The sequence below is a fragment of the Cricetulus griseus genome (genome assembly GCF_003668045.3).
Source record: "Cricetulus griseus strain 17A/GY chromosome 1 unlocalized genomic scaffold, alternate assembly CriGri-PICRH-1.0 chr1_1, whole genome shotgun sequence".
In the NCBI taxonomy this organism is placed as follows: Eukaryota; Metazoa; Chordata; class Mammalia; order Rodentia; family Cricetidae; genus Cricetulus; species Cricetulus griseus.
This window is the reverse complement of record NW_023276807.1, coordinates 211,939,627-211,956,964: the sequence shown is the minus strand read 5'-3', so window position 1 is coordinate 211,956,964 and position 17,338 is coordinate 211,939,627. Positions and strand designations below refer to the sequence as shown.

The 17,338-nt window shown below is 43.7% G+C and overlaps 1 protein-coding gene across 3 annotated transcripts in view; it reads right to left on the bottom strand.

Annotated features, from left to right (window-relative positions):
- Zmym2 (zinc finger MYM-type containing 2) overlaps positions 1-16,289 on the bottom strand; it is a 79,487-nt gene extending 63,198 nt beyond the window's left edge. For 2 of the 3 annotated variants that reach the window (XM_027390483.2, XM_027390485.2), the window contains exons 1-3: positions 16,205-16,268; positions 15,062-15,127; positions 2,514-3,367 (exon numbers count right to left, since the gene is read on the bottom strand). In XM_027390483.2, coding sequence (XP_027246284.1) covers positions 2,514-3,357 — 844 coding nt within the window. In that variant the 5' untranslated portion in view covers positions 3,358-3,367; positions 15,062-15,127; positions 16,205-16,268. Of the gene's footprint in view, positions 1-2,513; positions 3,368-15,061; positions 15,128-16,204 lie in introns of all 3 variants that reach the window. The other variant, XM_027390484.2, reaches the window with a different exon arrangement.
- Positions 16,290-17,338: the final 1,049 nt, after the last annotated feature.

Sequence of the window (17,338 nt, the reverse complement as noted above, 5' to 3'; positions counted from 1 at the left end):
CACAGTGCATCCCAGTAAACTCAGGCTGAAACAGGAAGATTACCATGAGTTCAACGATACAAAGTGGGACCTTACACTGTCTCAACTACTCCCCACAAACTATACAGAAAATGTTCATGTTATGAGAAGCATAATATTAAATGGGAAAAACAAAAAACATAAGGGTTGGAGAGTTGGCTTGGTGGTTAAGAACACTTGATCTTGCTTTGGTTAAATTCTTAGCTTGCTGCCTCCTTGGGCACTAGGAAACATTTGATGCATAGACATACATGCAGGCAAAACACTCAGACACAAATAATAAAGTAAATCTAAAAAATAATATTGGGGGGGGGCTCAAGACAGTGTTTCTCTGTAGCTTTGGAGCCTATCCTGGCAGTCGCTCTGGAGACCAGGCTGGCCTTGAACTCAGAGATCCACCTGCCTCTGCCTCCCGACTGCTGGGGCATGAGACACCAACACCCGGCTTAAAAATAGTATTAAAAAAACAAAATAGTATATAGAGTTATGTTTCAATTAGGCAAAATTAAAAAATTAAACTAAATTAAAAAAAGAAAACATGATTTGAGCACTGACAATGATTATAAAAAGTTCATTAGTATAAAGGACTCTGCCCCTTATTCTTAAATGCCTCTTAAACATTTTTCAAACATTCTTTACTGATCAATACTAATGCTAAAGTCAATAAACAAAAAAAAAAAAATAACAGGCTAGAAAGATGGCTTACATGTTAACAGTAAATGGATGTACTTCCAGAGGACCCAAGATTCCCAGCACCCAAATGGGGGCTCAAAACCATCTATAATTCCAGTTCCAAGGGATTCTATACCCTCTTCTGGCCTCCTTGAGTTCATGTTGTAGCTACATACATGCAGACCAAATACTCATACACATTAAATAAATAAGTTTAAAAAATAAATTACTGACATATATATCAAACAGCATTGCATATCATCTATATTTTAGTAACTCACATTTACCCTCCACAATTCCTAGAGTGTTAAGGTTGCTAATGAGACTAAATAATGAAGTGGAAATAGACACAGAGAAACTGAGATAGAGACAGGCATATCTATGTGCAGAGAAAGAAACGAAAACAGAGAAGTATGTACAGCTACTGTTGTGAAAAGGCCAGTTTTGTGTGTTGGCTGGTTTGGAGAGAGAACTTTTTGAGATAGTGTCTCACTGTAGCCTAAGATGCCCTCAAATGTGCTATGTGACAAAGGATGTCTCTGAATTCCTAATCTTTCTGCCTTCATCTCTCAAGTGCTGGAATTACAGGTATGTGCCACTATACCTAGCTAAGGCCAGAGTTATTATAACCTCTGTATTTTAATATTTTTCAAAGACCAAAGCAACTAAGATAAAGGGACATCCAACAATCAAGAACTATACCAACTTTCAAAAAGTAATAAATGAAGTGCTTATTGAAAACACTGAGAAAAAAGTAAAACCTCTAGCAAGGTGGTGGTGGCACACACCTTTGATCTCAGCACTTGGGAGGCAGAGGGAGGTGGATTTCTGTAAATTCGAGGACAGTCTGGTCTACACAGTGAGTTCCAGAACAGGCTCTAAATCTAAAAAGAAAAACCCTGTCTTGAAAAAATACAAAAAAAACTAAATAAATAGATAAATAAATAAGGTGGCTGATCAAAATCAAACACACGTCATGTGTGCTGTCACTGCCTTTAATCCCAGTACTTTGGAGACAGAGGCAAGCAGATCTCTGTGAGTCCAAGGTCAGCCTGGTTTACATGGCAAGTTCCAGGCCAGTTAATGCTACATAGTGAGACCCTGGCTCAAAAGAACAAAAATAGTAACAAGCAAGCAAACCACAAGGACTTCAAAGTCATTGAGTTGAATATAGTAAACTCGTGCATGTCAATCACCCTTAAAATAGTTTAAGAATAAAAAACAATGTATTTGGTTTTCTTCAAAAGATAGAAAATAAAAGGATACCTTAGTCAATTCATCAAAAAAAATGAAAAATATTCAGAAAAAGAGAATGTAAATGCACTTTATTATATAGTTTTAAGATGTTATTAATCTTTTCTAATTTACATATTTAAATATTAATACGTATTAGCAAAAAAACAGTTAACTAGATGTTATATTTACACATTATTTTTAATCCATTCAACATAAAATCATACTGCTATTAATATTCTACTTGACAAATACTACATTGTTTTACAGCTCATTAAAACTTTGAACTTGGCCGGGCGTTGGTGGCGCACGCCTTTAATCCCAGCACTCCGGTGGCAGAGGCATCTGATCTCTGTGAGTTCCAGGCCAGCCTGGTCTACAAAGCGAGTGCCAGGATAGGCTCCAAAGCTACAGAGAAACCCTGTCTCAAAAAACCAAAAAAAAAAAAAAAAAAACTTTGAACTTAAAAGTCAACAGAATTAAAACATTTCCTATTAGATATTAAACAAGGCAACCCCTCTTATTACAATGAAAAAGAGATCAGACAAAATATGAAATTCATTTGCATGCAGTAGAGTATTACTGCTTACCAGGATTATGATGAGGTGCTGACTCTCCATTCTGAAATACATCTCCTGCAACATTCATCCTGCCAGGATTAAAAGGTCCTACTCCAGACTTGGTCTGTGAAGTTAAAGATGGGGTGTATGTTTGTACATTAACACCAAAGTTACTTGACTGAAGTCCATTAGTGACATCTCCCAAGTTGGTATTATGCAGTGATGTTACATGAGTAATCATTAAGTTCATATCTCTCCCATCAGTATTTTCTATCTGGCCATCATTCACAGAGCTTATGCCTGTTTCTAAGGTTGTAACATTAGCAATCTGAATTTCAGAGTCTGGTTCCGTCGTAATACCACTATTACCCATTCCTGTGTTTACCTTACTTCTTGAAAAAGTAGGAGAGAAATCCACATCATTTGTTCTGTTTTTAGTTTCAGAAGGTCTCCTTTCAATAAAATTTGAGGAATTCTTCTCTTGCCCTTGATTTGTTTCAATGTCCTCTTCATCATCAATGACAATTGTCTCACTTACACTGCCCTTCTGAGAAGCCAACTCTTTTGATGAAGGAAGGATTTTGGGATCATTTCCTTGTAGTTCTTCATTTTTTGAAGATGTAAATGTTATGGTTCTTTGATCAGCGACCAAAGGTGCAGAAGATGGAGGAGGTTGTACAGGTTCAATAAAAACAACATCATCATCATCTTCCATTGATGAATTCTGAAACTTACTAGATCTAGACACTAAAGGATTCGATGGACCACTAAATGAATTTCCTACGTTTGTGAGACTAGTTGCCATGGCTGTACTTCCTAATAAAACAGGAGTTTGATCAGTCAATTCTAATGTTCCCACTGAACTTGTTTCCATACCAAAGAACCTGTTCAGGGAAATAAAATATAGATGTGAGTATGTAATTTTATTTTTAAAGATGCATTTATTTTCTGTTATAAGACTGCTGTAATATTCTGTGGACAAGCACTTTATAGTTTACATATCCATATAGCTACATGCCGAGGAACAAGGAACACAGCCAATTCTCAGTACCACCTTCTTTTCTGGAGACAGTATTTACTCCATAAAGTTTACCCCAAATGTAAGTGTCAACAGAAAATCCAAAACTAACATGATACTATGAAGGTGAGGGGTGAACATCAGGTATCTTCCTCTATTGCTGTCAACTTTTTTTTTTTTTTTTTCAAAAGGAATCTTACACTAAACCTAGAACTCACTGAATTTTTACTATTTGGACATTTGGAAACTTTTTATTGTTTACAAATTTTTCACAACCATACAATTTAAGAAGGTTGGCAGGGACTAGAGCCTCCAGAGCAAGTGTGGCAGTGCTGACACCTTGATCTGATCCCAGTGAAATGATTCCAGATTTCTGGCCCCCAAAGCTATCAGGATAAATTTCTGTTGTTTTAAGCTACCGAGTTTATTATACTTGTTGCAGCAGCCACAAGCCCAAATAATCCATTTCTCTATTCAATTATCTCCCAAACAACATTGAATCGAGGTATAATTGGTATCCTATCTTAATAATTAAGAAATTGCAAGCCAGACATGACACAGGCCTTTAATTCCAAGCAAAGGCAGGTAGAGTTCCAGACCAACCTGCTTTTATTTACATAGAGTTCCAGTGAGCTACAACTACACACACACACACACAAAAAAAAAACTTAGATTTATATATAAAGGAAGGCCAGGTGGTGGTACATGACTTTAATCCCAGCACTCAGCAGGCAGAAGCAGGGGATCTCTGAGTTTAAAACCAGCCTGGTCAACAGAGCAAGTTCGAGGACAGAGCTACAGAGAGAAACTCGGTAAACCACACCTACCCCCAAAAAAAGAAAGGAATTGTAGCTTAGGGATTGGAGAGGTAGCTCAGCAATTTATTGGCTGTTTTTTCAGAGGATCTAGATCCAATTCCCAGCACCCACATAGTGGTTCACAGCCATCTGTAACTCCATTTCCAGGAAATCAGGTGGTTTCTTTTGCCCTCCATGGACATCAGACCATATACATGATACATACACATAATATATATATTTGGTTTTTTTTAAGATTTATTTTTTATTTATTAATTATGTATATAGAATTCTGCATCTATGTATGTCTACACACCAGAAGAGGGCACCAGAACTTATGATAGATGGTTGTGAGCCACCATGTGGTTGCTAGGACTTGAACTCAGGACCTCTGGAAGAGCAGTCAATGCTCTTAACCTCTGAGCCAGCTATCCAGCCCTATATTTGGTTTTTCTAGACAGGATTTCTCTGTGTAACAGGCCTGGCTGTCCTGGAATTCGATTTGTACACCAGATAGAACTCACTGAGATCTGCCTGCCTCTGCCTCCCCAGTGCTGGGATTAAAGGCGTGTGCCACCAGCACCAGGCAAAAATAATTTATATACATTTGTTCATTCTCTCTCTCTTTCCCTCCCCTCTCGCCACTCCCCTCTCTCCTCTCTCTCCCTCTACCTACCTTCTCTCTTCTCTCTCTGCCTCCCTCCTCTCAGAAAATTGTACCTAGTACAAAGTAAGAATATACAAGTCCATGGCCTTCCAATGCTCTGTTACATTCAACTATTTCTGTTCATTTGTTGTTGTTTATAGAAAAGGTTCTCACTCTGCCTTAGCATGAAGTATGGGATCCTCTTATTTACAGGAAAATGGATGAATTAGAAAAAATCATGTTAAATAAAATAAAATGGTCATATGCCTTCTTTCATATATGGAAACAAAAATATAATGATAATCTGAAGAAAAAACTCACAAACTTGTCCTTTACTTAGACCATGTACAATAAATTAATAAATCTCAAAAAGAATCAAGATCTAAAGAGAAATCAACTAAAACTCTTGGAAAAAGTGAAAACTTCATGTCACTGGATTTGTCATTCACTTTTTGGATGACACCAAAAATACAGAAAAAAACGTATTAGATTGCCCAAAATTTGCAGTATTTCTGCAAAGAATTAGTACCAAGGAAATGAAGACAATGCAGAGGGGAAATACCTCAAATCAAAGACCAACATGGAAATAAATGTAGGTAGGTGAGTGGAACTTTGAACACCAGATTTAAATATAATCTCAGCTCTGCATACTAAGCAAGTTTCAGGCCAGTCTGAGCTACATTTTACTAAGTCTCAGGTGGTGGCACACGCCTTTAATCCCAGCACTCAGGAGGCAGAGGCAGGCAGATCTCTGTGAGTTTGAGGCCAGCCTGGTCTACAGAGCGAGTGCCAGGATAGGCTCCAAAGCTACACAGAGAAACCCTGTAAAAAAAAAAAAAAAAAAAAAAAAAAAGTGTTAATTTAAAGGGGAGAGGGCAGACATGTCTACAATCAAGCATTTGGGAAGTAGAGACTGGCAAGACAGGCCTTCAAGACCAGCCTTAGTTACGCAGCAAGTTTGAGGCCAGCCTAGGCTACACAAGACCCAGTCACACACACAAAAAAAAAGTGTCAACTTTAGTAAGAAAGATAATATCCTTTTGCTAATGCCCACAGGATTTTTTTTTTAATTTTATGTGTATGGGTATTTTGCTTCCAAGTATGCTTGTGCACAATGTGCATAACTGGTGCCCCCAGAGGCCAGAAGAGGGTGTAGGATCCAATGGAATAGGAGTTACAGGTGGTTGGGAGCCTCCATGAGGGAGCTGGGAAATCAAACCTGATGTTCTTAATCACTGAACCATCATCTCTCTAGCCTGTCAATATTTTTTAAAGGAAAATAACAAGCACAAACAAGGATACCTGAAGCTAGAGGTTTTGTGCATGCCAATTAAATTGAAAAATATTATAGCATGGAAGAGTTTGACAGTTGTTCTAAATATTAGATAACATACAACCTGTTGACTGTACTCATTTCATACATACCCAACAGTACTATAAAAGCAAAGAATCACATGGGCAGTACAAAAACAATCAATCATAGGAACATTTTCATAAGGTCCAAAAAGTAGAAATTATCTTTACATTTATGTCTATCACCAAATTTGTAAGTAAGCAAAAATGTTGTTCTATAATATTTAGAATAGTACTCAGCCTTGAAAATGAATTAAATTCTAACACAACATAAAACTCTGAAAATATTTTTGATGAACAAAAAGACACAAAAAAACAAATACTATATGACTCCAATCATGAGGTACTTACTCTAATTTGATTTCACCACCGCAACAATGAAAGGTAACTTTATTTTAGTGTATTTTACAGGAATACTTTGTTTTGCTTACATTTTTTTTTTTTTTGAGAAAGTGTCTTACTGTCGCCCAGGCTAGCCTAGAATTCATATGTAGTCCAAGCTGACTTCAAACATTGGTGATCATCTTACCTCAGTCTTCTAAGTACTGTGATAACAGGTGTGAGCCACCACTTACAATCTGCACAAGAGTGGCTCAGAAGATGATGGAAGTTCAATCACCAGCACTCATGTCAGGCAGATGAGAGTTCTCTGGCCTCTGAAGGCACTGTGCACATACATGCAAACATAAACACACACAGACACACACAAACACACAACCCATATTTAAAAATAATAAAACAGGGGTTGGAGAGATGGCTCAGAGGTTAAGAGCACTGGACTGCTCTTCCAGAGGTCCTGAGTTCAATTCCCAGCAATCACATGGTGGCTCACAAACATCTATGAGATCTGGTGCCCTCTTCTGGTGTGCAGATATACATGGAAGCAGAATGTTGTATACATAATAAATAAATAAAATCTTTTAAAAAAAAATTTCCTACTGCCTGTAAAATACAGGATCCTCAGCTATTACTCCTGCACCACATCTGCCAGCATGCCACCATGCTCAATGATGATGACTGATAACAGACTAAACCTCTGAAACTGTAAGCAAATCACCCCAATTAGGAGTTGTGATGGTCATGGTGTCTTTTTACAGCAATAGAAACCCTAAGACAACCAATCAGGAGAAAAAAAAAAGATACACTGAAGTTTCTCCAATACTCCCATTCAAAAATCAGTACAGACTTCCTTGGGCAAGATACCCTGATTCAGCTTAATTCTGACATCTATCTACAGACAACATCAGATCCCATAGGTTGAGAACTCATGTACCTTCCATTTCAGATTGCAAATGGTAGATTTGTTTGAACTTCTATTTCTGATTAATCAGCTCTAAAACTGGGAGCCCTCAAGATCCTCTCATTAGGTCCAAACTTTGCTAAAGCTGCCCATAAAACTCAATTTAGAATTTACATTTAACTGTTTACTTTATATAAATGACAGTTTTAAGTCTACAGAAGAAGAGATCTAAAGAACCCAAGGGTAGCCAGGCGTTGGTGACGCTCGCCTTTAATCCCAGCACTTGGGAGGAAGAGGCAGAGGCAGGCTGATCTCTGTGAGTTGGAGGCCAGCCAGAGCCAGTGCCAGGATAGGCTCCAAAGCCTATCAAAGACAGAGAAACTCAAAAAACCAAAAAAAAAAAAGAGAGAACATCCATCTTAATATTATACTGACAAAAGTTATATTTTGGGGTAAGATTTTTTTATTAACGTATGTTGTATAAGGGTCAATGTATGGCTTAGTGTGTGATTCCCAGAAAGTACAAGAAGTGCTCTTAATCACTGAGCCATCTCTCCAGGCCCCTTATAATGCCTTTTTGTTCTTAATTTTTTTTTTAATTTTACATTGGATACAAGGTCTCGCTATGTAGCCTTGCTAGCAGGAACTCAGGTAGAGCAGCCTGGCCTTAAATTCAGAGTCCCACCTGCCTCTGCCTCTAGAGTTCTGGAATTAAAGGTGTATGCCACCATACCCAGCTAAATGATACCTTTTGTAAGTATCTCACACTAAATTTTGAGCACAATCTTTATGGGAAGCAACTACCACTCCATCCAAACAATAAAAGACTGCCTCAAAAAACTATGGTGGAGGCCAGGCTGTGGTGGTGCATGCCTTTAATCCCAGCACTTAGGAGGCAAAAACAGGTGGATATCTGAGTTCAAGACCAACCTGGTCTAAAGAGTGAGCTCTAAGACAGCCAAACTACAGAGAAACTTTGTCTCAAAAACCTGGGGAGGAAAAAAAAAAAACCAAACCGAAAGGAAAAAAATCTATGGTGGAGAACAATTGGGGAAGACAAGCAACATCAAGCAACATCATCTTTTGACCTCAATATGTACACCGTGTATACTACCAAATGCACATGTACACACAAACAACACATACAATTATAGCTGTGAAGAAAAGCTTATTTTTGGCCAAAGAAAGAAGTTGTTATTTCTAATTGTCAATAATACCCTTGAACTGTCAATGTGACATAGCCTAGAGTAATCTCAGGGAAAGTTGCAGTTGAGTGACTGCTCAAATAAGATTGGCCTATGCCATGTCTGAGGAACAGTACTAACTGATGAATGATATGGGAGGGCCCAACATACCATGTCTGTGGCAGGCAGGCCTGGGCTAATTTTTTTTCTTTTTCTTTTTTTTTTTATTTCCCAGTTTTTCGAGACAGGGTTTCTCTGTGTAGCTTTAGAGCCTATCCTGGCAGTCTCTCTGGAAACCAGGACGGCCTCAAACTCACAGAGATCCACCTGCCTCTGCCTCCCAAGTGCTGGGATTAAAGGCATGGGCCACCAACGCCCAGCCTAATTATTTTTTAATCAATAAAAACGTTAAGAGTCAGATATTGGGGTTAGAACCTGAAAGATCACAAAGTGGCCAAGCAACCAGTGATCTCTGGCTCTCTCTCTCCCCTCTCCCTTCTGTCCTTCCTCTGGTTCCTTGATCCAAAAAGGGTGAGATCCTCTATGCCCCACCTTACTACTTCATGTGTCTTTCTATCCTCAGCCCTCCAAAACCTCTAGGGGGGTAATTCTGGCCCTCTGATTCAAAGCAAATTTTATTGGCAGTCTTGGGAATGACAGAATGCGGTCAAAATATCACACAACATAGGCTGTTTACTTAAAACTAAATAAACCTGGCATTGTAGCCTATACCTTTAATCCTAGCACTGGGGAAGCAGAGGCAGGGTCTCTCTCGGAGTTCCAGACTGGCCTGGTTCCAGGACAAGCTACAAAGCTACACAGAAAAACCCTGTCTCAAAAAAGAAAAAAGAAAAAAAAATACAAGACAAGACACACATACAGGGAGAGGGGGAGGGGGAGGGGGAGGGGAGGGAAAGGGGAGGGAGGGAAGGGGAAGAGAGAGGGAGAGAGGGGAGAGGGGGGAGAGGGGGAGGGGGGGGGAGGGGGGGAGGGGGAGAGGGAGGAGGGGGAGAGAGGAGGGGAGGGGGAGGGGAGGGAGGGGGGAGGGGAGGGGAGAACAATTCAACAAGCAGCATTCCTCCACATTCCTGCTTCCAGGTTCCTATCTGGAGTTCCTGTCCTCCTGAATTCCCTCAATGATGGACTGTGACCTAGAAATGTAAAACAATGCCTTTCTTCCCCTAAACTACTTTTTTTCTAATCTTTGCTTTATCACAGTAACAGAGAAGCAAACTAGAACACTATGTCTCAAAAAAAACAATAATAATAATGAAAACATTCACAAATCACACCGTGTGATAAAGTAATTATACAACCTCATTAATTTGCTTTTTTTTTTTAAAGCTTTACTTATGCTGGGCGTTGGTGGTGCACGCCTTTAATCCCAGCACTCGGGAGGCAGAGGCAGGTGGATTTCTGTGAGTTCCAGGCCAGCCTGGTCCCCAGAGTGAGTGCCAGGATAGGCTCCAAAGCTACACAAAGAAACCCTGTCTCGAAAAGCCAAAAAAAAAAAGGAAAAAGAAAAGAGAAAAAGAAAAAGAAAAAAAGCTTTATTAGGTATACAGTGCTCTACCTGCATGTATGTATACACACCAGAAGAGGGCACCAGATCTCATTATAGATGGTTATAAGCCACCGTATGTGGTTGCTGGGAATTGAACTCAGGACCTCTGGAGGAGCAGCTCTTAATCTCTTAGCCATCTCTCCAGCCCCTAATTTTCTCTTTTTTAAAGGTTTACTTATTATGTATACAGTGATGTATCCCTGCATGCCAAAAGAAGGCACCAGATCTTATTACAGATCCCACCATGTGATTGCTGCGAATTGAACTCAGGACCTCTGGAAGAGCAGCCAATGCTCTCAACCTCTGAGTCATCTCTTCAGCCCCACCTCATTAATTTTCTAAGTCGAAAGGGATTTTTAATGGCTACCAAAATTTTATTCTGCAGTTTAACAAAAGTGCTATTATTACTTAAACTTCATTTTTAAATTGATATGCTTTTAAGCCAAATAAATGGTGTGTTATAATTCACCCTTTAAGATGATCAACTACCTTTTTTATTTGTTTGGTTGGTTTTGGTTTTCCAAGATAAAGTTTCTTTGTCTAACAGCCCTGGCTGCTGTCCTGGATCTCCCTCTGTAGACCAGGTTGGCCTCCCTCCCGAGTGTTGGGATTGAAGGCATGTGCCACCAACGCCTGGCCATCAACTGTTTTTACCACAAATTTACATCAATGAAGATGCTATTGCTATCCTGAAAATAAATAAATAAAACAACTATAAAATAGTTGTTTTAAAACTAAGACAGAATAGCCTAGGGTTGTAGTTTACTGGTAGAGCTCTTTCCTAGCTTAAGAGCCTAGGTGATTCCCCTATTACTGGCAAAAAAGAGGTGGACTACAGATGTAAATTTCCAACTCCAACCACGTAAAATATACTTTTCTGGATAGCATACAAAAAATAAATAAATAAACTGTAATTGTTTCTCTAAACCTCATACTTAAAATATCATTTATCTAACAGCATTTCTTCCTCACTAGCAACTTTATGAATTATATGTATTGGGATCTGCACAGCTTTTAGATTTGAGTATGTTCAATTGCAAAAATCCTCATTCTATACTCTTAGTAATAGAAAAATATTAATGAACTAAAGTTAAAATTTACTAAGCATGGAGTCTGTTTCCTAATGAGAGGTATTCCAGAAAGAGAAAGACAGAACCCTCCCTCCCTTACCACTGTAATAAATAGCTCACACATATAATCCTAGCACTCATACTAAGTAACAGTCTGAGCTTTCCTTAAAGACACATAGAAGTAAATGAATATGCCTAAGATTTCTTGTAAAAAGTCCCTTTAATACCATAAACTATGTGTTAATAGTATCAATGAAATGGGGACAGATATCAATGCAAAAAGAAACAAAATTAAAACAACCACAACTTTTTTGGGGGGGAGGGTTCCGAGACAGAGTTTCTCTGTGTAGCTTTTTGGAGCCTATCCTGGCACTCACTCTGGAGACCAGGCTGGCCTCGAACTCACAGAGATCTGCCTGCCTCTGCCTCCCAAGTGCTGGGATTAAAAGCGTGCGCCACCAACGCCTGGCTAAAAATACCACAACTTTTGACAACAAAGAATTCCAGCATTTCATACCCATTTTTTTCTTTTTCTGTTTTCTTTTGGTTTTTCAAAACAGGGTTTCTCTGTGAAACCGCCCTGGCTGTCCTGGAACTCACTCTGTGACCACGATGGCCTCAAACTCACAGAGATATTGCCTGCCTCTGCCTCCTGAGTACAGGGATTAAATAAAGGTGAGTGCCACCACTGCCTGGCTCTCTATTTTTTTTCTATCACAGTAATATCAGAGCAACTTATTACAGGCAAAGATGCACTTCTGTACCTCAAACAAGCAAAATAGAGTAAAAGACTAAAAAATGAACCCAGTTATACAAATCTATGATCTGACAAGCTCATATCCATGCAAGGTGGAATGTCAGCTTCTATGAAATACCAAAGTGACTGACAAAGAACTGACTCATCAAATGAGGGGCATGAAGTCAGTCCATGCCAGGTCGTGCACACCTGTAACCCTAGCACTAAGAATGAGTCAAGAGAATTGCTGCAAATTCTAGGCCAGTGTGAACAAGACTATTCTCAATAAGAAGAAGAGGAGGAGGAGGAGGAGGAGGAGGAGGAGGAGGAGGAGGAGGAGAGGAGAGAGGAGGAGGAGGAGAGGAGGCGGAGGCGGCGCGCGGGCGGCGGCGGCGGCGGCCGGGGAAGAAAAGTCAAGCTTTCATCAGAATATGATAAACATCATTCACTTGAAGGATCCTGTAATTTAGTATCTGAACGACTTAATTCCTAAAGAGCTTTACAGTCATTAGAAGTTTATATTCAAGTCAAGCATAATGTCAAACACCTACAATCCCAGCACTTGGACTGCTGAGGCAGGTGAATCTGAGTTCAGGGCCAGTTTGCTCTACACAGTGAGTGTCAGGACGATAATGTAAAACATCTCAAATAATAGTAACAGTAATAATAATAATAATAATAATAAAGGTCTTAAAAATTTTCAGACTCATCTAGACATATACTGTAAAAAAATAATACTGACATAAGCAGCCTCTATTGTTTTTGATGAGGTAGTAAAAACATATTTAAATGAAGTAGGCCATGGTGGCACATGCCTCTAACACCAACAACTAGAAAAGAGAGGCAGAAAGAACAACCCAAAGATATCCTGTGCTACACAATGAATTCAAAGCCAGCCTGGGGCATAATCCTCATTAAAATTAATTAAATAGATGCAAATTAAGTGTGTGTCCCTCCCCTTTATAGAGCTTCTCTATACAGCCCTGGCTGTCCTAGAACCCACTCTAGACCATACTGGCCCCAAACTCAAAGATCTGCCTGTCTCTGCCTTCTGAGTGCTGGGATTAAAGGCATGTGTCACCAATGCCTGGCATTCTCTGATTTTTTAAAAAGAATTCATTCAGTAGGATTCAAGCACTTTTTTATGTTTGTTTCTACTTCCAAACAGGAAAGATCATTTTGACTCAGTTTCAAATTTGAGATGTCATGAGAATAAAGTATAATGTTGTTGCTGATGTTGGGCTCTATCATCACTCTGCTTAAGTTCAAACCTTGCTTTACTAATTACCCCCATTTACTCCTCTGCATATTAGGAATGAAAAGAGCATTTCAAACGGGAAAAAATATTAGCTATGCCACCAAGTTCTCCTGTGAATTAAATTAATACAGGTTAAAAAGGCTAGAACATTGGTTTGGAGAGATAGATGGCTCAGCAGTTAAAACAAATCACTTGTTCTTGCATAGGACCCAGTTTCCAGCACTCACACAGTGGCTTACAACTATCTCCAGTTCCACGGGTTCCAATACCCTCTTCTGACACCCTGTAGCACCAGATACAGATATTGTGCACATATATTCATGCAGCAAAATACTCACAGACATAAAAAGAGATCCAAAGAAACCATAAGCAACAATATTTGTAACACACCTTTGAAAGTCTACAAATTATAGCAGGCAGTGGTGGTGCAAACCTTTAATCCCAGCACTCGGGAGGCAGAGACAGGCAGATCTCTGAGTTTGAGGCCAGCCTGGTCTAGAGCACCAGTTCCAGGACAGCTAAGGCTACAAAGAGAAACCCTATCCCAAAATACCAAAAAAAAAAAAAAAAAGAAGAAGAAACCACCTAACCAGAAAGTCTACAAATTACAACACAAGCTATCCTGGGCTCAAGAATGATGTATGGACTAGGGATGTAGCTCAGCTGGTAGAGTGCTTGTAGCATGCAGGAAGCACTTGGTTTGACTCCCAGCACCACATAAACCTGGCAAGAGGGCACATACCTGTAATTCTAGCACTTAAGAAGTTGAGACAGAGGGATCAAGTTCAAAATCATCTCCTAGGCTGTACAACAAAAGTTCAAGGTCAACCTGGGATACATTAGACCCTGTCTCAAAATCAGTGACAGGGCTGGCATGTCCTGAGTGGACAGAGGTGGTTGCTGCACAAGCCTAACAAACCTAAGCTGGTTCCATGGAACCCAATAAGCTCAAGAGTAGAAACAACTCCAAAACCTGTCCTGACCTACACACCAGTGCCGTGGGATGTGCACCCACACAAACATATCAGGTACTCACACACAATAAAAAGTTTTAGCAATTAAAAAAAGAATGACTTCATGGAAGATTGGCCAACACTGGAGATGAATAACTAAGTAGAGGACTACACAACTCTGAGCAGCATCTGCTTGGTGAGGTAAAACAGTAGACACGAAAGGAACAGATACTGTGTCCTTTCTTAACCAAAGATAAGAAAAGGTGTAAAAACCCATCCACAGTAAGGATCAAATTTTTTTCAATTTAAATCAGACACAGAAAGTTACGAAGCTCTCTCTAGTTTTCCAATACCTTAGATCAATTAACCATGATGACAAGAAAAATGTCAAAAATGGTTGCATGCACTTCAAACGAAATAACGTTAATTCCTACTTTGCAACTCTAGAGGGCACCAGAAATATGCCCTCCTTCACAACACCCCTCCTCCCCGGTAACGTGAGCAGCTGCAGAAGCCCGTCGTCTGGTTGCTGAGGTTGGTATTGCAGCCGCAGAAGCGGTGTCTGCAGCGGTGGAAACAGCAGCGCCCACTCCCAGCTGCCTTACCAGGCATCACTCCGGCTTCTCCCCGGGAGCAGCTGCCACCCAAGCAAAGGCTCCTCCCCCTGAAAACAACCAGGAGAACCAAGTCCCATAGCTGAACCCCTATAACCTGACGATGTCCTCTGTATTAAAAACATATTGGAAGCAAAGGACTCACAATGGGGGTGTTTTCCTCACTTTCTCCCAAAGATGCACCAGACAGGGTTGAACGAAATTTCTGGTCCTGGGATAAGAGAAAAAAAAGGGAAAAAAAATGGATGAACACCCAATCTGGTAGAAGCACCAAGCCTATTTCACCAGGAGGAGGCAGAGAAGGGACTAAGAGGTCAAGGAGGTTCGGCCCTTCTATTATTACCCCCAGCCCACGCAAAACTGCCCACTCCTATGCAAGTGGAGTGAATAATTTATTTGGGGCCAAAACAGATGGAAAAGCCACAAGCTGCAGGGGAAGGGACCTGAGGGCATCAAGCTTGCTCCTGGGAAAGGGAGGGGGGAAGGGCAAACACTGCCCCGACGCCAGCAAGGGACTTGTACTCCCTCTCAAATCTTACCACCCACCGTCATTGCAGGCAAACTCAGCACCAATTTACAGGTAAGAAACAGTTCACGTCTGAGCTGGGCTGATACTGCCCATATTTGCCCCAAGCAGTTGCCCTGGGCCCGAGGTTTGCCCCCCCTGCAGTCCGCGACCGGCAGCGCTGCCTCCCCGTCCGCCATTAGAGACCCAGCCAAACAATACGTGAGGAGCAAGAGCCGCGCAGCACAGAGCCGGGAGGAGACCAGCGACGAAGAGAACCCGGCGAGACTCAGGCGGCGCCCCTAGCCTTCGAAAACTTGGGGTCTTGGTCAGGCAGACAGGGTGGGAGCGCGGCCCCCAGGCGGGAGGGCCAACGGGCCCCTCCCCGGCCCGCCCGCCCGCAGCACAGAAAACACCCCACGACCTCCGGCCGCCGCCGCCGCCGCCCGCGCCCCAAGGCCCCCGCGCCCCCCGCCCCGGCGTCCGCCTCACCCAGCCCGCCCGGCCGCGCCCGCGCTCCCTCAGCCCTCGGGCCGCACGCGAAGACGCCCGGGACATGAGCGCGGCCCCCAGCGCACCCCGAGGCCCCGACGCAGCAGCGGCGACACCAGCCGCCGCGGGCTGCTAAGCCCGGGTCGGTGGGAGGCTCCAGAGGCTGCCCTCACCCATCTCCGCCTCCCCTGTCGCCCCCGCCTCCGCCTCCTCCTCCCGAGGCTGCGCTGCTCCCAGCCACCCCCACTCTCCGCGGCCCTCGACAGGAAAGACAGCGGGGATAAGCCTCACCCGGTTCTGGCTGCAGCTCCGCGGAACGAACCTCCCCTCCCCCGGCCCACCCCCCTTCGGCGACACGCACAACTCCGCTCGGTCCAGTCCCGGCTTTAGCGCTGGTGAGGAGGCAGAGGAGGCGGCGGCGCGGCGGAGCCCGGGGACGCCCCGCCCTCCGCACGCTCATTGGCTGCTGCCGAAGGCGGCCCGGAATGCCTCGGGCATGTCCATTGGCTCTGCCGGCCTTCTTTCACGACCCTCCTCGGTGAGGTAGTCGCAGCGGCTGTCCGTCAAATGTGGGCCACGCCCTCGGGCCTGCCGTTCCCTCCCCCCTGCCGCCAGCCTCGGGCTTCGCCAGCCCTCCCTCCCTCCCTCTCTCCCTCCCTCTCTCCCTCCCTCCCTCGGTGCCCCCGCCCCGCCCCGCCCCCACTCGCCGGGTCCGCCCGGGTCAGGAGCCCGAGTGGCGAGGCCCGCAGTACAGGGCTCGCGGTTCGGGCCTCGGGGCGGGGCATCTTCGTCGAGGCTTCCCGTGGGCCCGGGATCGGGCCACCGGGCCTCGGCCTGCAGACGGTCGCCGCGGTCCCCCGCGACTCTGCCCGAGGAGAGACGCGCGCGGCCTCGATGCCCCAGCGTCCTCCCTGTCCAGACCCCCGCCCCCCTCCCAGGGCCCGGGAGACGGGCGAGCCCCGCGGTGCCTGCGGCGGGCCGAGGGGGCGGGCCGGGCCGTGGCTGCAGGGCACTGGCGCGCTGGCGGCCGCGCGGGCGCTTCCACCTTGCCTCGCCCGTGGGAATGGCCGGCCCCCCACCTCCGCCATGGCTGCGGCGGGAGGAGACGTCGTCCTCCATTTTGTGGGATCTGTTGGGAGAACTTGGTGCCATCAGCACCGGGCCCCGTGGGGCCGGGAAACTTGGCCCGCAGCAGCCCCGACCGCGCTCTACCATCGACCATGCGCTCGGCCGCTGAGGGCGTGCGCGCCTAGGCTGCGGCGGGGCCACACGACGGTGCGGGGCCCAGGTGCAGCCGCCGGAAGCCGCGGGCCCCCTAGCGGGCTCGCGCCCCAGGTCCGGGGCTGTGCGGGCTCGGCCGTCGGTGCCCGGCAGGGCGCGCGCTCCCGGGCCTGCCCGGCGTCTGTCCTCTACGTTGACGGGGCC